This window comes from Amphiura filiformis, chromosome 11 (genome assembly GCF_039555335.1).
Source record: "Amphiura filiformis chromosome 11, Afil_fr2py, whole genome shotgun sequence".
In the NCBI taxonomy this organism is placed as follows: Eukaryota; Metazoa; Echinodermata; class Ophiuroidea; order Amphilepidida; family Amphiuridae; genus Amphiura; species Amphiura filiformis.
The window spans coordinates 29,772,066-29,796,809 of NC_092638.1; the positions used below are offsets into that span (position 1 = coordinate 29,772,066).

The 24,744-nt window shown below is 36.0% G+C and overlaps 1 protein-coding gene across 1 annotated transcript in view; it reads left to right on the forward strand.

Moving 5' to 3' along the window:
• The first annotated feature begins 4,902 nt into the window (after positions 1 to 4,902).
• Positions 4,903 to 24,744, forward strand: part of LOC140164700 (ubiquitin carboxyl-terminal hydrolase 22-like) — a 58,000-nt gene continuing 38,158 nt past the window's right edge. The window contains exons 1-4 of the mRNA XM_072188054.1: positions 4,903 to 5,147; positions 9,803 to 9,935; positions 11,505 to 11,618; positions 14,033 to 14,137. Of these exons, the coding sequence (XP_072044155.1) occupies positions 4,938 to 5,147; positions 9,803 to 9,935; positions 11,505 to 11,618; positions 14,033 to 14,137 (562 nt within the window). The 5' untranslated portion in view covers positions 4,903 to 4,937. The remainder of the gene's footprint in view (positions 5,148 to 9,802; positions 9,936 to 11,504; positions 11,619 to 14,032; positions 14,138 to 24,744) is intronic.

Genomic DNA, 24,744 nt, shown 5'->3' on the forward strand with positions numbered 1-24,744 from the left:
CTACAATGCTATACCTAAACTGTAGCAAGTTCAGAAAAGTCACAACCATACTATCTTCAGTTGATTGCAAATTTATATCCATGCTATCTTCAGTAGATAGCAAATTCACAACCATGTTATATATTATCTTCAGAAGATAGCAATTTTACTACCATGCTATCTTCAGTAGATGTCAATTTCACCACTATTATTTCACTACCATGTGCCATAAAAAAATCACTATCATGCTATCATCAGTGCAAAGTAAATTCACTACCATTCACCTTCAGTAGATAACAAATTTATTGCCATGCATGCTATCTTCAATATCGTGAGATATAGCAAATTCACTACCATGCTAGGAGTCGAGTAGGTGATCTTCAGTGGATAGCAAATTCACTATCATCGCAGCAAACACATGTGTTTTTAAAACGTTAAATATTCAAAACGTTTTAATAACACTATTAAAATTGATTTGTCAATATATTAACTACTATAGTTAAATAATTTTCTGTTCGAATATTTTGCTTCACGGCAAAAATATTTTCTGAATGTTATGAAAACGTTTATACCCTTTATATCCCGAGTTTTAAACATTTTCTGTAAAATGTTGTGTGTTTGCTGGGCTACTATCTTCAGTAGCATCACCACATATGCCTATGGTATAACTACACTGTAAAAGTCATAGAACACTGACACTAGTGTTCTGTCTCTGTTTCCAAGATAAGTCATGAAAAGATGTCTGCATATCCATACTAAAATTTGCCTTAAATAGTTTCTCCTTACCTAGCACTATCACAAAAAGGAAACATTGTTACATTAATATTTGATTTTGAAAAATAAGGCAACATTTTCAAAACTTAGAACATATATGGATAACACCTTTTGAACACTTGACACTCCAGCAAACACAAAAACGTTTTAAAAACGTTTTAAATAAGTTATATTTTGGCTTTTGGTTTAGGTAAAACGTTTTAATAACATTAAAATGTCGGGTTATATAAAGGTCATGATAACGTTTTAAAACGTTTTGTATGAAAACACACTACAACAATATTTTTAAATGTTTTCAAAAAATGTTATTGTAAACTATTTTTGCAAACATTTTTGCCAAATATTGTGTCAATACTTAAATAACATTATGTTAAAATATTTGAACACAGCAAACACAGAAATGTTCTTAAAATGTTTTTTTTTCAAAACCTTTTAATAACATTTAAATGTCGGTTAAAATACAAGTCCTGAAAACGTTTTTAAAACGTTTACATTTTTCGCAAAATATTTTTTCAACCTCAAAATAACATTTTGTTTAGAATGTTTTGTATCAAGTTTTCAAGAATGTTTTTGGAATTTTATTAAAACGTTTTTATAACCTTTATATAACCCGACATTTAAACGTTTTCTGTAAAACATTTTGTTTGCTGAGCAGTAGATTATCAAACAATGTTTTTTAAGTTTATGAAAACATTTTATACTCTATACCCTTTATATAACCCGACATTTAAACGTTTTCTGATAACCTTTTATAACCTTTTGCGAATGATGTCGAAAACGTTTTGTGTTTGCTGGGACGTGTTCTTATTTCCTTATGTCTTTCTTTGTTTCATTTTAACACTGGTGTTCTTGTAGTTTGAACACTGATGTTCTGAAATATTTACGAACACGTATTACACATGTGTCATGTGTTCAACTGTATCTTATGAACACGTCTCAGGTGTTCACCCCCAGTGTTCTCTAAATAAGTTGAACACGTGTCATTTGTTTTTAAAAAAACCGTTACATTAATGAACGCGTTCCATGTGTTCTGGCCAATTGACAGTGTAGCAGATGTAGTAAAGTCACTATATACTATAAGTACTATATGCATGCTATCTTCGGTAAATAGCAAATTCACTACCATGCTACCTAGGCTGTAGCAGGTACAGAAATGTCCCTACCATACTATCTTCAGTAGATAGCAAATTAACATCCATGCTATCTTCAGTGCTTAGCAAATTCACAGCCATGCTATCTTCAGTAAATTTACTACCATCATACTACCTAGACTGTATCAGGTTCAGAAAAGTTCCTACCATTCTATCTTCAGTATAGCAAATTATTACATGTACATGCTATCTTCAGTAGATAGCAAATTCACTACCATGCTATCTTCAGTAGATAGCAAATTCACTACCATGTTATCTTCTATAGATAGCAAATTCACTACAATGCTATACCTAAACTGTAGTAAATTCAGAAAAGTCACTACCATGCTATCTTCAGTAGATAGCCAATTCACTACCATGCTATCTTTTAATTGTGCGCAAGCAAGTGCACAATGATTCGGGCCACATAATAAGCTGATTAAATGGGGCCCGGATGGAACTAGTGGAGACATTTTAATTTGGCTGTGTTTAGATATAGCAAATTCACTACCATTAAAACGTTTATTAAAAACGTTTTAATCCGGGGTTTTAATAACACTATTAAAATTATTATTTTGTCAATAGTTACATAATATTATTCTGTTAGAAAGTTTTGCATCACGTTTTCAAAACTATTTTCTGAATGTTATGAAAACGTTTATCGTCAGTAGCTTCACCACCATATGCTATAACTAGCAGATGTAGTAAAGTCACTACTATGCATGCTATCTTCAGTAAATAGCAAATAATATTCACAACAACGCTATCTTCAGTAGATAGCAAATTCACTACCATGCTACCTATAGACTGTAGCAGGTTCAGAAAAGTCCCTACCATACTATCTTCAGTAGATAGCAAATTAACATCCATGCTATCTTCAGTAGATAGCAAATTAACATCCATGCTATCTTCAGTAGATAGCAAATTAACATCCATGCTATTTTCAGTTGAGATAGCAAATGCACTACCATGCTATCGTCAGTAGATAACAAATTCACTACCATGCTATCTTCAGTACATATGTAGCAATATCTCTAGTCTGTAGCAAGTTCACGACCACGCTATAACCATAGGCGGCGGAAACGTGAGGGGCCAGTGGCAGGGGCTGGGGGCACTCCCATTTATTAACATACCCATGTGCCCATTGGCAAATCGTACACCAAAAAAAAATGACCCCGTTTTTCAGTAGCCTACACTGAATGACCCACTTTTTTGAACAATTAGCCCTCAAAATTGAAATTTCAGCGCGCCTCGCACGCATTTTGAACAAAATAAATGCGTTTTTGTCTATTTTGTACGGTACTGTAAAATTGGATAAAAATCCCATACAAAATCACCATATTTTTGACATTGCCAACACCGAATGACCCTTTTTTTCTGAAAATTTCTACAGGTTTCATTGTCGAGTGCCCCGGCCCCACTGGGAGGGGGGGGGGGGCAGGGGACATGCTATCATCGGTAGATAACAATTTCACTACCGTGCTATATAGCAAATTCCGGCACTATGTCATACTATTTTCAGAAGATAGCAACTTTACTACATGCCATAACAATTTCACCACCATGCTATCTTCAGGAGGTTCAGTAGATAGCAATTTTACTACAAATGCTACATTCAGTATAGATATCAATTTCACTATACCATGCTATCTAGGCTGTAGCAATTTCACTTCCATGCTAACTTTAGATTATATCTTCAGGACATTATAGCAAATTAACTGCCATAGTACCATACTATCTATCTTCAGTAGATAGTAATTTCACTACCGTGTTATAACATGTTCACCACCATGCTATCTTCAAGACTTCTTCAATAGAAGCATGTATAGCAAAGTCACTACCATGCGCCCGGAGGGGGGGGGGGGGATATCAATTTGTAAGCGCTCTTTATCAAATTCATCTTCTATTCTGCTATCTGCAGCTTATTGAGTCATGTAAGCTGTGAAGGACTTAAAGGTGGATTTGCATGTAGTGCATGAACATGATGAAGGAATAGCCCATGATCATAAACTGAATCATCAAAATTCAGATTTTGGTACCTTTGTCATTGTCATACATGTGCCCAGTAACATAGCCTGCTGGTGACTGCAGCCGAAATACTGACAGCATTTAAAATAGCTAAGTATATTATGTATATGGCTTCAACTTCATCAATACTGCTGTTTTCTTTTTTGCCAAATTTTTCATCATAAAATACCAAAATGACAATTTGTTTGAACCAAAAAAATGCAAGAAAAAAAAATTGTTTTTGATGTATTAAAGTTCTGGTTCTGGTTGTTTTTGATGTATTTCAGTTCTGGTATCTTTATTGCCCACACATGGTGCTTTGTGAACATGGTGCTTTTCTGTGAAAAGACTGACTCATAGGCCTAAAAATAAAACGGTAAATCTGATGATTCACTTTTTTACACAAGTGCTGCTAGACACTTTCAATAAAAAACGAATCAACTTGGTTCAAACATAAAAATAGAATCTTTGCCCACTGCATTTTTTTTACTAACCTCGTGCCCTTTAAAAATTATGTATGGTGTTAGATCACGAACGAACTCTAACATAATTTTTAAGTGTCACAAAATGTAGGCCTAACTTGGTTTACGAATAATGATTATAACATTGTTTGTTTGTTTGTTTGAACAAACAAACAGAACATTTTCAGGGATAAGATGGGACGGTAAAGAGTAAAGTGTCATTAAAATGACTGAAAATTGGATAAAAAATTGATGGGGACGACAATGAGTTGGCTATGCACTACAGCACAGTAAAAGGCTGGCTACGCCTCTGGGTTTCATATTTTTTCAGCATGCTTTTTCATCCCTTTTGTAAATCTTGATTTGAAAAAAAAAAAAAGCACCAAATGCCAAATGGCGAAAATTATGAATTATATTTTTGTGCTTTTTTATGTAGGCCTACAGCTAAACCCTCTTTAGTTCCCTAAATCGATTTTATTTGCCTTGTTTCAGTGTCATAATAAGGCACTGGCAACCCTTAAAATCACATTGTACTCAATCGAATATCGAAAATCCCCGTAAACGCTGAACCAAAATACAGCTGCGAATGGTGGTTTGTGATACAAAAAGTAGATCGTTCAAGCAAACTTTCAAGACGGGAACTGACGCTGTTTTAGAGCTGTTAGACACCCACAGAATGAGCCTTTCGGGGTGTGAACACGTGGGTGTCTTCAAGGCTCTCAAAGGAACGCAACCGTACCGTATAGTTTTAACCCATTTTGTTTGGAACAGTACGGGAGAGAGTGCAAAGAGAAAGGTAAAGCACAACTGCCCTAACGCTAAAGTCTGTAACAGCACCCCTAAAACGTCCTTTATTTATGGTTACAAAGTTACCAAGAGGGTTTTTGCATGTAAGATAAGTATTATAGAGAGTTGATTAGCTATTTCATGATTTAGGTAAGCCTTCAATGACAATGTGTAAAGTTATAAACATGAGGAGAGAGCCTCCTTTAACATTTAGGAGCTAGGAGGTCATTTAAATTTGTTTGTACCTGTATCATGTGTATGGGCCTGACCTTGTTTTCCCCTGTGCCTGTACGGCGTTGTGTGGTCATGTGTTCATGCAGGCCGGCTCACAGAGCAGCCCTGCATTCATGATTCTTGGTACAAACAATGGATGTACACTTTGTACCATGCATGCCATACTATTTTTACTTTGCTATAATATAAATAATAAAGTTCATGCATTCAACATGCACATGTGCATATTATTATTAATTAATTCTGCACATCATGCATTTGTCATTGATCAGACTGGTCATGTGTTGTGAACTCATTTGTGGAAAGCTCCCGGGAAAGCTGGGAATAAAAGTTTTCATTGCATGAATATGTTGCAAGCATGACTTCATGTTTTCATGACCATGTTTAATAATAAATCTAAATCATGAAATGCCAATTAATGAAATCTTGTCAGCAGAGATCAGTACCGGTATTCATGAAACTGCATACAACATGACATTTACATATGTGTTGCGTACCGTATATTTAGAGAATAGGAATTTTTGTTTTTACTATCCTCTAGCGTGTGATGGACGACAGGCAGGTCCAATATTTTGAGTGGTGGATGCTGGCACAGCTGAAGTATTGGACCTGCCTGTCGTCTATCGTACATGTGCAGGGTAGAGGATATAGTAAAAACCAAAATTCCTATCGTTTATTCTCATTCTTTATAGTCAGTTAAATATTATTTTAATATTAACTGTAAATTATTTTTAAAAGCAAAAACAAGGTTACCGTCATAAAAACTCCCCTTATTATAAAATGAACAAAACTTGCTTACAACTTATACACATGTCACTTGTATGACCCACCCTAGGACCCCCGGGGGATGTGCGTCATGGTTGGGTCATTTACCAACCAATTAGTGACGCAGGGTACGGTCATTTACTCAATATGTGCGTTACAACATACCCCGAGGGGTGCGTCAGTGTCAGTCACTTTACCTAGGTGCGTCAATGGTTAGGCGCATCAGTGTCAGTCAAAATACCTAAATGCCTAAAATGGTGAGTCAAATTTGCGTCATGAGGACAGTCATAATCCTTAACATGTGCGTCACAATTTTGACCAGGGGCTCAGTCATTGTCGGCAAATGTCAGTCATTGTTTAGACGCACATGTGGGTCATGGTATAGTTAAATCCGACGCACCTATGTAAAGTGACTCACCACTCCCGGGGGTCATAGGGTGGGTCATACAAGTGACATGTGTATTAACATATTCTGATGCGAGTACTGCTAGCATGTTCGCGTATCCTGCACTATTCTACACACAAGTCTACGCATACAAGCGTGTTACGTGTTATCAACGCTCATGATGACGTGGGGTCGTCTACGGCTTGATAGACGGCATTGATAGACGGCACCCGAAATCTTGCGATTGTCCAATCAGATTACCTGTATCTACGAACTAAACCACTCCCACTGACTAAGAATGGGGAATCCCGGTTTATTTTTGGTACCGGTACATTGACATTGATATCCACCAACATACCATTCAGCAAATTACTTCAGTGGTGTTAATCAGCTCTGTCTGATTATCACGTAAGAAGAACTGAAATCAAATTAAGTATTTCTTGACCAAACTGGGACATGCGCGTTGCGTCCATAAGCATGTATACTTTCTTCTGTACCGCGCTATGTGCGCGTGTGTTTATCGCGGAGCCACTAGCGTTCACAGTGTTCCAGTTTGGCCAAGAAATGGTCAATTCCAAGCAACCTCGCCCAAATTGTCAAAATTTAAAAATCAAGTCAAGTATGTGATTTTGGTCTCATATTGTGGCTAAAAAGCTATATTTTCTGAAAACATACTTTTTTAGGAGGAAATGGTGTCCATTGTTAGAAAAACATCCTAATTCGCATAAATTTGCATATTCTTGACTGGTAAAAGCAGCAAAACTAAAAACACAGCAACTGCTCTGTACTGTAAAATTTTGGAAACAAATTATGCATGTGAATATAAAGTTTATAAGTACCGTAGCTCAAAATATAAACACCAGAAATTTTCAAATTTTATAACGTGTAGCTTTGTCAGCATTGTTTGAGTACCAATTTTACGATTAAAAGCATCATTCCGCAACGCAATTTAAGTATCATTTATTACCACTGCAATTTTAAAATAAGGTTGATTTTCATTGAAACTAGAATGCAAAGCAAATTTATTCATCCCTATCCAAAGAAACAAAAATTATTTTCAAAAAGTCTAATTTATGCGGTAACGACCAATTAAAGTTGCATCATTCCGCAACGCTATGAATGATGCATAATTCATAATGTGCCCGTTTGAAAAAATATTCACAATTTTGGGTTAAAACTTTCTGAAATGCATTGCACAGAACTATCTTTACAGTAATTGATGTTTCAGCATTGTCTGAACCATTGTAAGTGACATTTCTCCACAAAACCCCCTGCATCATTCCGCAACGCCATAAGGATTCATGGATTGCAAGGATTTTTTCTTTAAATTTACTGATTATTTCTTGATAGATGGTGATAGTTGTTATGTTACATCCTATGGCTAACATCCAGTGCTAAATTTCACTTCCAAGAATTTTAGACTAGCAGAATGTTGACATAATTTTAGTTTCAAAATGTGACCATGCAACACAAGTTATCGGATTAAAAAAAATCGGTGATAAATATTTTTGGATAAATATTGATATTTGTCAGCTAACATAAGTAGCCAGCGTTCGAAATTTTGGTTGTCCGGTTGCCCGGGACAACTAAAAAAGTCGCCGGACAACCAAAAATACTGATTCGGTTGTCCCCCGGACAACCATAAATCTGTAGCCAAAACTCACCTTTGTACGTGTATGAGTACACATGTGGTTGTGGGGAACTTTGTTCCAAGTACGGACAACCAAAAACTTAGACGGACAACCAGAAATTTTAACCTGGTTGTCCGTGGGACAACCATTTATTTTTCCTTAATTCGAACACTGTAAGTAGCTAAGTATATAAAACACAGTTTACTCAAATTTATTGATATATTTATTTTTATTTTCAAACATAAACTACTTTTCATTTTCTATGGATTTTACACACAGCATCATTCCGCAACGCTCCTTGCATCATTCCGCAACGTGACCTAGTGTCGGCAAATTTGGCATAAAGAGACAATGCCCAAATTTTTTTTAAATCGATACAGACAATTGTCAGTTTACATCCTAAGCTTTACATTAAGTGGCAAATTTAATATCTCAGATTACTAAACTCACAGAGTTTGTCAAAAATGTTTTAGTGCAAAAAATACTGCTCCCGTGCGCATCATTCTGCAACGCGAACTTTGCATATGCAAATTAGGAAATTAGGGTGGTTTGGAAAAGTTTCTCCTACCTTAATCATTCACTTACCAAAAATACTTTAACATTATGCTATTCACCTTATGCTATACATATTTGGCTGCTGCATCAAAAAGAAATTTGTACGAAGGCAGTTTGCATCATTCCGCAACGCTTGGAATTGCCCAAATACCTAATTTGATGATCACATATTGCTTCACACCAGCTTGACCTGCGAATGAGGTGCTGATGTGATAATGATGTGATTCAGTTTTAACCAATCAGAACCACACTTCGGTACGTATAGTTACGCCATAAACTGCGCCAAATCCATCAGTCGTCTACAATACTGCTATGTATGTATTTGTATGCTTCGTAGCACGACAACTGATTCATAACTTACAGTTCATGCAAAACATGTAACATAATCAAAAGTAGTGTTCAAAGGGATTAGGCTAATAATGAAAGTTGATTCCAAGTTTATTGTTGACCCACATCATTTTTCATGATTAAGACAATTACCGGTACTGCTATCTGAAAATTGAGATGAAATATCAAAAGGTCAGACATGCCTTGCTGATGATTTCAGCAGTTTGTCTTAGTTTTGGGGGCAGTGATTGGATGTAGTCAATATTATTTAACTTAAGGATCCCTTGACATCATGTTCCTGGTGATTACAAAAATAGTAATCTATCAATGCCATGTAAGTTTTAAATTATGGATTAAATACTGAAAGTGAAACAACCTGCAACTAAAGGAAATGATAAAAAAAACTAATTTTACTTTTTCTTGTTTTAAATTATGTATCATATCTCTGTTCTTCCTCTGATGTTACCAGGCTTGTTGTTCCACGCTTCAGGCGTACGGCTGGTGACAAAGCATTTCATGTGGTTGGCCCATATCTTTGGAACCAGCTTCCTGTTTGCATCAGAGAGACGGCGTCCGTCCACATCTTCAAACGCCATCTCAAAACACATTTATTCCTTAAAGTTGAGGGATTTGTTTATTATATTTGTGCTTCTTTTTGATTTTTGCTTCTTGGTTTTTTTGTAATTTTGTAGATCGCCATTATAAAAGTATTTGTTAATAATAATAATAAATAAATAATATCAAACCATTGTATACATTAACTACTAGGCACAGACCTGTGTATGCTACACCTGCAGACAACATGACAATCGACTCCATTCCTGCCTGTACTGTGTGTTCTTTGGTTGCTACAACGCTAGGCATATCCACGAACATGTGCTATCAACGAGACATAATTTAGGTAAGATGAAAGGGATATCACTGCAAGTTCGGTAGTGATTGTCATTGCTTTTTCGCGGACCTTGTGCCGCAAGTGTGCTGGCAACTTTAACGTATGTGTGTGTAGGCCTACACTCTGCACGATGTGATCAGCGAATTACGCATGTACGTCGCTACCGAACTTTAGGTGAAGTTGAAGAATACATAGTCTGCCTTCCCAAAGGTCGACATGTAGTACGGGTATCTGTAAACAAGGAATGTATCAGGTACTCTTTGTTTTGCCATTTTTTAATCAATATGCTGTACTAAAGTTTGTTCGGCTTATATAAGGCGGAAATTATTCGGCTTTTGTTACTGCGCGCCTCAGTTAAGTCCCAATTCACGCTTGTGTAAATTCACATAAGTGTTTGCCAGTCACGCATTACGCAATGCACAACTAGCGTAAGTGCCATGGCAAAATTAATTAGAATTGCATGACCTCCGCAACTTGAGGTCATGCCATTCTATATCAATACACGGTGTTATAAGTCTTATTTTTTCTGCCTTATATAAACCGAAGAAACTGTAAGTACATACATGTACCAGTTGGTAAGTTCATGCGGTACCTCTGCATTGAACCATATGCTGATCACTCGCACCAGTAAGATTAGTATCTTTGAAAATACCAGTATCAGTATGCATCGTGGCTGCCCCTACCCCGGGGCTGAAGAAAATTCAATTTTGCCGCCCTTCCTCAACAGCCGAAAAGCTTGACTCACAATTTTTTCGTGGTTTGAAAAAGTGAAGAGCAAAAAAAAAAAGAAAAGAAAGGATTATCAGCGTATAGCACCCTAAAAGCAACACATTTTGTTGTATAGTACATTTTTTCCAAAATTTTTAATACTTTTTTCCGCCTTTTTTTCTTTACTAATTCTTTTTGCTCCCCTTCATTTGCCGCCTTCTTCTTCTTCCGCCCCTTCGCTTTTTGCCCTCCTGCTTTTACGGGAGGCTGGCTCCCAAAGCCCCCCAAAAAATATGCGCATGAGTATTGTATTCAATCTATGATTGCAGACATATACAGGTGATGAGTGCAACCTGCAAGTAGTGCATTCAAAAATTATTTTTACCTATTGCTACATGGTAGTTAATCTGATTATTACACCACTTCGCCAGCGTATGAGCATACCAGTTTGAAATGGTGTACCATATTTGTTCCATTAACCACCCATGCCCCTACACCCACCCAGTTCACCCACTCAAGATCATCCATCATTATATGCCACATGATCCAAGTGCAAGATCCAACTATACATTGTATCATACATGTAACCATGAAATCCATATTTAGAGCCATGTAATTATGTAAACAATATAAAAAATAATGCCCATCCAAAATGATGTAGTTAAGTGCCCTGGGATTGTTAATGGAAGGAATATGGTACCGTACATAACTAGTGGGCCTACATATTATATCAGGTAATGGTATTGATGAACATGTGATTACTAGCTACATGTATGAGTTCACATTGATCAACAGGTGCTTCATAAATAATTTGCCACTAATTAGCCATACTTAATCATGGATTTTCCTCTTTTTTTGATGTGTTTGTAGCTGTTGACCTTTCATATGGTGCCATCTACTGTTTTGCGTGTATGGACTATGTCTACGATGCAGAGTTAGAAAGAATAGCTCATGAGGAGAGGTGTAAAGCGGCCAGATACCAAGGTAGGTCCGTGAGGCCTAATTTTAAAAAGACTATTCCACATTTTACATACACAAGTGCACAAAAATGATGGCACTAAAAATGTTTGCCAGCTGTATTTAACAATTGGTGCTACCCCTTTTTCCAGCCACAGGGGCAAATCCCTAAATTGCCCACTAATTATTTCCATTTTAAAGGCATCATAAAGTATGTGTCAAAAGTATTCCTTCTAATGTGTATGCTAATACCATGATGTACACCATGTGCATTAGTTTACAGCTGCGGAGTGTCATTATTGAGTCCATTCGGTAAATGCATTCAGTGTCAGTATACAATCAGTGGTGCTGCCACAAGAATTTTGTGGTTGAGGTGCTGAAAAGCTGAAAATGTGCATAAAATCTTAAAATTGAGCATTTTCCCCCCATAAAGTGTAAATTTCCTGATTTCTTATTTTGAAAGGGCAAAAGAGGATCTTTTTACTCCCATTTTTCAATATTAATGTATGCACAAAACATTAAGTTGCTCAGACAAAATGAACCTTGTCACAGACAAATCCAGACATATGCTACACACTCGGCAGTCCACGCTTTATAATGCGTGCCGGTTCGAAATTCTGAAAATTGGTAAAAGCGTGGGGGTTTAAACTTTTTGGGTAAAAAGCGTGGACTGATATAAAGCGTGGGATTAAAATAAAAAGCGTGGCGCTTCTTCCAACTTACAGTATATTTTTATTGAATGATAAAATAATCATAGTTCCAAGAAAAATCACCAAAACTTGCACACTATGTCGCAAGATAAAATTCCATTTGATGCAGGCTCGCGCTTGTTTACGTGAATCCAGTGCAATGTACACAATATCCTCCCCGAAGCCCTGCCAAAACACCTACGTCATATGCAAATGTCCGATTTTCCATGACGTGTTATTTTTCTTTACATTGATCGATATGAGTGACGTCATTATCATGCATAATTGATTGAGCAAAGCAGCACGGAAGAAGTAGGATATAGTCGCTGAACATAGCGTACGTCAAGTTTCATGACAAGAACAACATTTGAACGCCATAAAAGTACAGTTATTCATTAAAATGCTTATTTTACAGTACAGTAGTAGTTTTTCACATATAATTTGCATTGTTCACGTAATGTATCAACTTAATGGAGAGAAAAACATCGGACTCGCACGTGCGTGTGAAATAGGTGCAGAATTCGGCGTACTTGATACTTCAAACCAAATTGCGTGTGACTTTGTCAGTTTACAAATAGCGGAAAAAGCAAAAACTGGTGGGTGTCAAGAATTTACAGTATAAAGGGTGCCTCAGTAAAAAGCGTGGGGGTCAGGAATTTTCAGTATAAAGGGTGCCTCAATAAAAAGGGTGGGGGTAAAATAAAAAGGGTGGGAGTCAAACCTCACTGCCGAGTATGGCTACATGTATGCCGATATTCTCCTAGTAATAGTCTGCAATTGATGGGAAAATGTTTAGTTCATGAGAAAACAGGTCATTGAATGAAATATTATATTCTACTTGTGCTTTCGAACATCATAATCATCAGTTGACTGCTATGCAGCCAGGCGACCACACATTTCCTCCATTTACATGAGTTCATCAATGTTGTTGGACTGGAGCAGATTATTCTGGTCTCCTAACATTATGTCTATGCAGATGCACACAAGATCATTTTCCCTGTGGGCCAGGTTTAACTTGAGATTATGGCAGACAGTACTTTTTGCAAACACCTCTATTCAAAAAGGTCAATGTTCAGTCCTAAAAAATTAATATCAAATCCAATATTTGAAGAAAAGGAATGTAAAATTTGAACATTTTGTGGTTGGTGTAAAAATACTAAATTATGCAAAATATTTTGATTAGGAATGCTTATTTCAGAATGGTCCTTGAGGCATTTTCGATGCTCAATGATATGGCATGCTGGATACACTGTACATATTACATGTATGTTGTGTGGAATTACAAGCCTTTTGAGACTTTATTTTCCACATCTGTTATTTAAAGGGATTCTTGGTGATGATGTGCTAGTTCAGAACACTCTAAGATTCATCAACCTGTTAAAGATTTATGGAACAAGCACAGCTGTGCTAATTAGTTATTGACCCATTGCATGGTCATTTCAAAATGAGGTTCTCCCCGCAAAGTGTGTGTTGTGTGTGCGTATGCCTGTCTTACGCGTGATTTAATTACTGTGTAGGCTTTGAAAAAGTATTCTGACGCATTCCAGAAAAGCGCGAAAAAATAATGCACTTTTTTGCGCATGCGTTTGCGGGGAGGACTTCGGTTTGATAGCAAGATAGCGGATCCGTGCATAAGGCGAATTAAACAAATTGATATATTATGATCAAATTGGCCTGTTTATCATTTGGTGGAGTAGTTATATACAAAATATTTTGTACGGAAATCTGATGATTTTATGTCTTTTTTCACAGGTTGCAGTATACAGTCGTTCTCATCATGGGAGGCATCACAAAGCGAGGTAGAACTCCTTCAGTTAAATCCAAAAAGAAGAAAAATTACAACAAATTCAACAATAGGTAAGAGTTACATTTATAATTGCTTGTAAAAAAAAATTTATGGATATATTTCAATATTACCCTCTAACTGGTGACACAAACACTTTTCTGTTCAGCCATCTAAATTGGCTCCCCCACACACAGTGTAATGTTTCCATAGAGGCAATAAAAAAACATCTGTCCACCTGTAGCACAGGACGGACGTATTTTGGTCGCCTATGCCAAATTTCCTACAAAAGCAGTGTAATATTTTCCATGTATTTATTTATTTAGTCAGGAAAGCGAAATTTCCCTCCCAAGTGTCCAAACATTCCAGACAGGAGCTTCCTTGAATTCCTATTTGAACTTCCAGCCCTGATGATCACTTCTTACCCAGACAAAGTGCAGAGTAGGCCCATATATGTGATGTGATCAAGCAAAATCAGTCGGAACTCGGAAATATTAGATTTTCAGTTTCTTATAGGATAGTAAAAAGCATTTATAAAGTTGGATTTTGCATGAAATTGAACAACCAGTTCCAAAGATATGAGCAATGAAAGAGTTTCCAAAACAACAGGAAACAAAAGGAAAAAGATCCTTTGTTTGGCTATATCTCAAAATCAATATTTCCGAGTTTTGACTGATTTTGCTTGATCGTATCACATATTGTGTTTGTTTGGAAGATAGACACTTTTTTCAGCTCCTGCTTTAAATTATATAGTCTTGTCCTAAAAACAAATGATGTGTTGAAAGTCGGTCAACCACAGAATGAGAACCTAGACAGATTGCGTACTAGATCACATGAACCATTGGGCTATTCCAGTTGAAATTCGTACACCACCTATGGAAGACATGCCCTTAATCTCCCACACAGGGAGTATAAAATTCAAATGGGCTTACACCTGGGTGACTCCATTTGAAATCTACACTCCCTGTGTGGAAGATTAAGGTTATGTCTTCCATAGAGGGTGTATGGATTTCAACCGGAAGAGTCCATTTTCATTCTAGTCCAATTAAACCATTTTAATGTGTTGCTGGAACTAGCAGACCATGATGATGCTGAACATTAAATGAAGAAGACATGTATAGAGCTCGTAAATAGCACACTTGATTTAGTGTAAACAGAATAATGGGTGATTTAGAATGCTAATGTTAAAGTCATAAGGGGAAAGGAGGCCATGGTGTTAAACTGAAGTGTGTTTGTTGGTAAAGTTTCAGTTGGTATCAGCTGGTGTCTTATGAAATGGGTTATTCCAGTTTTTATTCATACACCCCCTATGGAACATGTGACCTTAAAGGCCCAATCATTGATTTGCTCATCCGGACGATCGTAAAAGTCATCAAAATTCAGACGTTGGTACCTTGTCGTTGTCTTAGATGAGCTAACATAGCCTGCTAGTGGTTCAGCCAAAAAGACATTTATTTTAGACAAAATAAGGTATTTACGTGTAATCTGTAATTTAAATCTGTCAGTATATTAGCTACATGAATTTGAATGGGGCTTCAACTTCGTAATACTGCTGTTTTCTTTGTTTTTTGCCAAATTTTCATTTCAAAATACCAAATGATAATTTGAATGACTTGTCCTTCATTCAGTAAGCAATTTATGAACAATTTCATTTTTTTACCACTTGGTGCTGGGATTGGTCACTGAATGGGTCTTTAATCTCACACAGGGGGTGTTAATTTCAAATGGAGTCACCCATTTAGGTATCCATTTTGAAAATTATACTCCCTGTGTGGAAGATTTTTAAAGGCCAATGTCTTCCATAGGGGTGTATGGATCAACTGTAATAGCTCAATTATAGAATTTGAGAAGTATGGTACTATTGTGAGGAAGAGTGTGATAATGGATAGAGGGGTAAAGAATGTGGAAGGGAAGGAGGAAGGGGGAAGGATGATTGTGAATCAGATGTCGTCGCATTGAGCTCAGATACTTCGAAATAAGGAAAGTAGGCCTATACCTCTGACGAATATGGAACATACTTTCTGATTGTGATAAAACAGGGATAATTACATAGAAATGATGGCACTGTTAGTTTTCCACTCACAAATGTCCTGTAATTGGTTAGAAATTATAATCCAATGGCTGTGGGTAAGACAGTAATTTAAGTCAGACTTGGAAGATCCTTTACTGAGTAGGTGGCAGGCGAAACTCATGCTTCTCGATGAGCTTACTCATCGGACCAGTTTCTTTGGCCAAAAGAGTAAAATTATTATGTTTCCTTCAGGTGAACATTAGGCTCACCCCCATAGTGGTACATACCACCCATATTGTTCTATGGGCTACATGTGGTGAGACACATTTTGCTTATGAATTAAAAAATTAATTCAACATTTGGAATTGGATTGTTTTGGTAATGAGCACACACCAGAATGCATTTCTTCCCTGTACTGATTTGCTCTTCAGTGCAACATGGGTCGATACTGACAAAAAACACCTCATTCAGGACAGGAAAAAGTGCATTGTAGGAATTTTAGGAAAACACCATATGAAAAAAACCAGACCATGTACCTTTAATGGGCCTATATGTATACGTGAGATTTTGTTTAAATGGCTAAAATGTGTAACTTGCCCGGGGGACAAGTGCCAAATTTGAGCCCTGGGTAGGAGGTGGGAAGGACATGATGCATTGAACATTGTTGCTGGATTGAGGGATGCAATAAACCTGGCTCAAAACCTCTGTTAATCACTATATTAATTGCATTGTATCTTATGATAACAGCTTAATATTTATGTCAAGGTGCATGTTTATAATGCAGAAACTAATATTGCAGTGAGCTCAGTCAAGCTACCATAAAATGTAAATGACTGGCAAATGGCAATGATGCCCAGGCAACCAAGGGGAAAATTGGGTATTTAGAATCATTCCAATTTCCTGAATTACATTTCTGATGACAACTATTAAAGTACTGTTTTCAGAAACTCAATATGTACCATATATCAACTTATTCATGATTGCAGACAATTGAGGTTTCCCAAATAGATTTTTTTGGCGGGATTAGTCTACCAAAGAGATTAGGTCTTTTAAAAAGAATCTGAACTCGGAATAGCCAAATATTCCAGTTGAAATCCATACATCTTCAGTGACTTTAGTATCTCTTAGAAACACCTTCCTAACTTTCAACTTTGACATTAATTATGTCTACAGACTTACTTATTCAGGGCATTTTCTTACTCCGAAATTTCTTTTCAGCCCATTTTGAGGCTTTATTATATCAGTCCTTATGTTATAATTTTTCTCCAACACTGGGACTGATTTTCTTGTGATGGGGCTTGTGATCCCTCTCACTCCCAGACTGGTTAAGTGCCAGATTGTAAAAGCACTTTATTAAAACGGCAATGTCCTGTCTAAACATTTCTCATTTGAAATTGCACAGTTAAATCAAATAAGTATATTTTGACAGGTTGTGAGTCACAATTTTCTTACAGACAAGTACATGATTGTGTAGGCTCAACATAATGTACATGAATGTGGAAGTGGATGGTGAAACAATGTAATGGATTACCTTGGGTATAAAAACATCATTTCAATTGACAAGGTGGCATTTGATATACTGTGGATTAAAGCAATTATTGGACAGTATCTGACAGATCGTTTCATTAAATCAATTTGCTCACATTGTGATTAATGTTCCTCAATATAACTTCAGAAAATACACTTTAAAATTACTGGAAGAAATGTTGTCTTCAGTAGATAGCAGTCAAGTGGCAGAATATTGTAATTTGTGACCTGTCTTTTTTAATTATTTTTCATTACCAAAGAAACACAGAATCACATCAAACAAAAAAGTAAATAGACTGTACATTTAAACAAAGTGTGAAGTTTATTCTTTGATTGTGGAATACATCAAATAAATTTAAAACAAAGATCTAATTTTGGGGAATTAAAATAAAATACTATCTTCAGTAGATACATGTAGCAGTCAAATGGCATAATTTGTGTTAGTGTTGAGGAATACATGGAACAAATTTGAAACTAAAATAAAATAAAAAAATAAAAAAATTGAAATTTATGTTGAACTGTCTTGAATTTTTGTAATAAAAGTTTATTCTTTGAGGAATATATGGAACAAATTTGAAACCAAGTTATATGTAATTGCAAACAAAAAATAAAAAATTGCATGCATGGAAGAAATACTATCTTCAGTAGATAACAGTCAAATTGCAGAATTTTGTAATATGTGCTGTCTTGAATTATTGGCAAAAAGTTAATTCTTTGAGGAATACAAAGCAAATTTGAAACTAAGACATAAGTTTAAAAGAGAAAATAAAACTGCATGCAAATGCTATCTTCAGTAAATAGCAGTCAAATGGCAGAACTTTGTAATTTATGACTGTCTTTCAAGAATTATTGGTAATTATTAAGTTTATTCTTCAACCTGCATTCAACTTGAAGAAATGCTATCTTCGGTTGATAGCATTTTATTATTTGAGGAGTAGAGAGCAAATTTGTAACTAAGCTATAACCTTTGCACTCCAGATAGCAGTCAAATGACAGAATTTGTGTTCTGTCTTGAATTGTTGGTAATAAGTTTCTTTAATAAGATTCTTTAAGAAATGTATGGAGACAAGTTTGAAACTAAGATAGATATAATTGTGGGGGGGGGGGGGGACCCTGCATGGGAAAATGCTATCTTCAGTAGATAGCAGTCAAATGGCAGAACTTTGTAATTTGTGACTATCTTGAAATTATTAATTTTATTCGGTGGAGCACATGGATGGAATAAATTATAATGAAATGAAGATTATAATCATCACAAAAAACAAATAGAAGAAATGCTATCTTCAGTAGATAGCAGTCAAAAGGTGGAACTTTTTCGTAAGAAGTTTTTTCTTTGAGGAATACATGGAATAAATTTGAAATTAAAATATACCGGTACTGTAATAAAATTATAATTGATAAAATAGCATGTCTAAATTACATGCAGTACATGTACTAAAGATAGCAATGTTTGGGCAAAGTTTGATTAAAATCCCATTCTGTTTTGATAAATTTAGCTTATTCATGATAGCTGTTTGGTTATGTGAATGTTCCCTGAAGCTGCTGATTACATTGGCTGTGGTTTAATTTGCAAATTTATGTTTTTCAGTGGTTTTACTCTCAATTGTGTTCAATTATACATATTTCCATTTTGTTTGACAAAACCAAGTGAATTTTTACAACTACAATATTTCATCTTAAGTTCTTAACATCGGAGGACTTCATCAGGTATGACTGATATGGTCATCTGATTCACTTTCATGGGAAACTGGTTTCCGGTACTTCTTATAGTCTCTTTTCCAATCTTTAAAAGCGGATCGTAAATGTGGCCCAGAAAATATGTTCCCTCCTCTCTGTTCATGGTCTTGCTCTCTCTTCTTATTTCCATAGCTTCCCGCACTTCTAGACGTTTTATTTTGTAAATATGTATAAACAAACCTGATGAATCTATTCAATGGTATACAAGTATACCATTGAATAGATGGTATACAAGTATATTATATTCTCACTATGATTCATGGTGATCTTGTGCTGTTATGCATACACTGGGAATTGAATATGTGATATATTGGAAGACAATGCAATTCAATGCAAATGTGAGTGATAATCTTTGCATTGATTTTGGTGTAAATTATGAGATGGTTGATGTTCTCCATATAAATTGCTTTTGAACAGAATTTTTTTATCAGGCATAATTTTTTATCAGGCATGGGAATTTTTCTGCTCTAAAGCAGGAACTTCTACTTTTTTGTTGCTCAAATTTCTGGTTTTTTATTTATTTCAGCCAGTTTTGGAGCATTTGTGCCACACGTTACATGCTTGTTTACTGCTTTTTGAGAATTTTTCTGATTTTTTTTTCATGGAAATTTGTTTTCATGCCTGAATTATTGATGTATTAATACTGACCTTTAAATTATCAAAAATGCAATTATCACACAATTATCATCAAAAAGCAGAAAATTTTGATGTTTTTAAAATAATTTTGATAGACATGATTACCTCTAGCAAAATTATTTTTATTGGAATTAGCAAAAATAGCTCTGTGTCATTTTTTTATCTGTTTGTGGTACTCAATCTAATAGATTCTATATGACATCCTTATTTGAATCGATGACAGAAAGTAATTAAAAACTAGAGTCAACAGACTCTGTGTACAAGCCGCCGCAGTTGACCTTTGACCCCTAAACTTTGACCTTTGGGGTCATAAATATTATTATATTTTTAACATGTTTAGAATGTCGTAAGAATAATTCCTGTTGAATTTGAGCTTGATTGGACCAATTTCGAAATTTGACCTTTGACCCCTATAACTTGACCCTTGGGTCACGGATGGGGTCAACTGCTCTTGCATTGTGCTTAGGATGTCATAAGAAAGATTCCTGGTGAATTTCAGCTTAATCGGAACTTATACATGGATTTTGATTTTTTAAATTTTGATTGACCTTTTGACCCCCTTAATGACCTTTGACCTCAATGAAAAAAAAAAACCTTATGTACACCGACAAAATGCATTGTTCCAATTTTAATTAAAAAATTCTAACATGTTTAGTTCTTGAGATAAAATTCTTAAAGTTATTCAGCTAAAAACAGGAAGTGACCCCTTAATGACCTTTGCCCCCCAAAATAAAAATACCATGCATACATCAGGGAACACTGATTCATGTGTGATGGTTATATTATTCTGGTCTGTTTATCTTTTGAGATAAAATTTTTTGAACATTTTGATAATTTTGGTTTTTGACCGAAGTAACCCCTTAATGACATTTGACCCCAAAACTGTAGACATCCTAAAGACCCTGGCTAGTAGCAATGCATGTGTGTTAATGGCGACTCTCTGCTATGTAATTTGTAAAGACAGTGATTTTTTGAATATTTTTTAGACTTTGACCGGAAATGACCCCTTAATGACCTTTGACCTCAATTCTTTTTAGGAAGTTTTAAGCACTGCCACATGTTGATTCATATGCATGAGTCACATGATCATTGCATGTAATTTGTGGAAGGAGTAGCATTTTTTTGTGTTTTTAACATTTTTGGTCATAAGGTCAAGGTCAAAGGTCACAGTCAGGTCAAAGTCAAATGTAAGGTTTGGCCTAGTCCGGTGGTCATTTGGCTCAAGTATGGTTGAAATCTGTCAATGCCTGGCGGAGCTAGAGCATTTTGATTGGTTGCCAGAAGAAAGAAAGAAGAAGAAAGAACTAGAGTCAACAGACGCTGAATACAAGCCATAATTTGACCCCTATAACTTGACCCCTGGGTTACGGATGGGGTCAACTGCTCTTGCATTGTGCTTAGGATGTCATAAGAAATATTCCTGGTGAATTTCAGCTTAATCGGAACTTAAACATGGATTTTGATTTTTTTAAATTTTTGATTGACCTTTTGACCCCTTAATGACCTTTGACCTCAATGAAAAAAACAACCTATGTACACAGACAAAATGCATTGTTCTAATTTTAATTTAAAAATTCTACTATGTTTAGTTGTTGAGATAAAAATTCTTGAAGTTATTTAGTTAAAAACAGGAAGTGACCCCTTAATGACCTTTGACCCCCCAAAATAAAAATACTATGCATACATCAGGTAACACTGATTCATGTATGATGGTTATATTACTCTGGTCTGTTTACATTTTGAGATAAAAAAATTTTGAACTTTTTGGTTTTTGACCGAAGTAACCCCTTAATGACCTTTGACCCCAAAACTGTAGGCATCCTAAAGACCCTGGCTAGTAGCAATGCATGTGTGCTAATGGCGCTCTCTGCTATATAATTTGTAAAGACAGTGATTTTTTTAATATTTTTAGCTTTCAGACCGGAAATGACCCCCTTAATGACCTTTGACCTCAATTCTTTTTAGGAAGTTTTAAGCACTGCCACATGTTGATTCATATGCATGAGTCACATGATCATTGCATGAAATTTGTGGAAGGAGTAGCATTTTTGTGAAATCACATTTTGTACCATTATAGCTAGGTCAAAGGTCACAGCAAGGTCAAAGTGAAATGGAAGGTTCGGCCTAGTCCAGTGGTCATTTGGTTCAAGTATGGTTGAAATCTGTCGAAGCATAAGAGAGCTAGGCGTAAACGTGGCAAGTCACATAAAATGTCACGAGTTGCCAGAAGAAAGAAGAAAGAAGAAGAATTGAGAAGAGACAGAACAAGCCGACATCCGTCGTCGGCTTGTAAGAATTAGAAGAAGACAGAACAAGCCGACATTCGTCGTCGGCTTGTAACAATCAATGTGCAATGACTTTCAGTCGGAGGAAATCTGTAATACATTTGTGAAAATTAAAAGCAACAAAAGTCAACAAACCAATATTAAACAAATTGCATCCAAGCAAACACAAAAAGTTCCTTTTAAAAACGTTTATATTTTGCACAATTTTTTCTCAAATGTTTTCTGAATGTTATTAAAACCCTTTATATAACCCGGCATTTAAATCTTTATTGTTGTGCGTTTGCTGGGATACCAGTTCAAGAGCCACCTTTTATTTGAAATAATTTTCACTTGCATGAAAAAGGAACATTTTAGAAAGCCAAATTATGAATGTTACTGTGTGGAAAACTTCAATACATAAATTTCTGCTGAAAATTAATGTATGAACCTCTTGCTGACCCTATAATCTGTGTCATTGAAATGCCAACTGGTTGACTCCGTAAATCACATCTTGGAACACAAATCCTTAATATGGTACTCCAACACCTACTACATGTATGTGCCAGAGGATGATGTTCATCAATCCCAGCATTCATTGTAACTGTCAACCCTGCAGTGAATTTCTGCATTACTTATAAAGCAGTCCTTCAGATCAGCTTCTGATTCCATTTTTAAGTTGGTTTGTGTGGAAAAATGGGAATTTACCATCTGTGGGGACATAAATTTAGTTTCAAAAACTGTGTGTACCACACATATGTGACATGAAAAGGAATAAACAACAACAAAATACAATTTAGTAGGCAAAGTACTGACGCAAAGAAGATATTAAAAAAAACAGCAAAAATATGACACAACATCCAATGGGTAAAAACAAATAAATACCAAAGTTAAAAACCCAACTTGTCATATATGTATTGAAAGATAAAACCTTTCTTTATCAAGGGAGTATTAGTCCAGCTCTATATAATGTAGAGACCAGCTCTTAGTTGTAAATGAAGGGATAAGAAAGCCATTAGAATTGGCAGACAGCATAAAATAAAATAAATCGGAATAACACAAGCAACTAGATCAGGTGTGCAAAACTGTGCTAGTAGAAAATGTATGGACGGCCAACAGTGAAAAACTTGTCCAAAAAAGAGGCAAACAAATATGGATGGCCATTCAGGTCACAACTAGAAGATATTCACAGTGTTCCACAAACATCAGTTGAGCCAACACTGATTTCTTGCAAGCACCCATTCAAACCAACACAGAGCGAGCTGCTGCATTATTAATGGAGTTGGTAGGGTGTTTAACTGAATTTAGTATCTGGTGACCTCTTGTACTTATGTTCAAAATCTTAAGAGCTCCCTGGAGAGCTCCATTTTAGGCAATATTGGGTCTTGAAATTAGGTTTTAAAAAATGGGAATCGGGCACTTATTCTGGGCATACTATATTAAAGCCCTCTCTAATTAAAAAGCTCTAAATTGTTCCATTAATGTTGTCAAAATACCACACAGTACCCATATTTTCGAAAATGCGACTGCAAATTTCTCCATATCCTTGTGTGCGGCCATTACTATCGACAGTGTTTACAGCATTTAGAAATTGCTTATTGTTTGTGGAACACTCCATTGTTTTCACTGGGAATCGCCCTCCCTTTTGGAAAAAGCAATGCCCTGGGGACATTGATTAAAGCTAGTACTGTAATTTGATAACAGTAAATCATGGAGTGAACGATTCCCAATGATTGATCTGCACCAGTATTTGATCCAATTTCTGAACCATAATGCACTGTGGGATAGATAGAATTGCTCATCTGCCTGTACAGGCAAGGATGGCTAGTAGTGGATCATCCAGACAGTATGCAATTACAAGTCACTCAGTTTGGGAGATCATACTTAGTTTCACCTCAACTTTGTTTGTGACGTCAGTACTTTAACAAGGTTGCCCCACACATGCCTCAAGTTTGTTAGTGAAGTTGGCGCTTGCCCCACAAGCGTGCCAACAAAACACACTTGTATGCATGTGTATACACTTTGCGCTATCTGGTATTAAAAGAGAGGATGGCCTAAATGGTTAGGCACTTGCCTTTAGTGCATGAGGTCCTGGGTTCAATTCCCGGCGGTGGAGATTTGCTGGGATATTGACTTCAGGAAAAAATGTCTGAAATTATATGACAACCTCTGTGGATTAAATTCAGGCTTCCACTGTCCACACTCCCCATGGTTCATATAGAATTGGGTAAATGAGTCGTGAAAGTACCCCGTCCTTTTTGGATGCCGTGAGTCCCGTGTACAGAGAACCATACCTGTACATCTCACAGCCAGTTTTGAAAAGAATAGGGTGGTAACCCCTGACTGTTCCCAACTTGTCCTGGTGTTAAAATGGACCCCAATGGAAACAAGCTTCGATAGAGGCTTTCAAATGAGTTATCCAGGGTTATCAAAATCTGAACAAATGAAATCAAATCAAATGCAAGATTCAAAGTTGAGATGGAACAAATTTGCAGTACTTTTCCAAAAT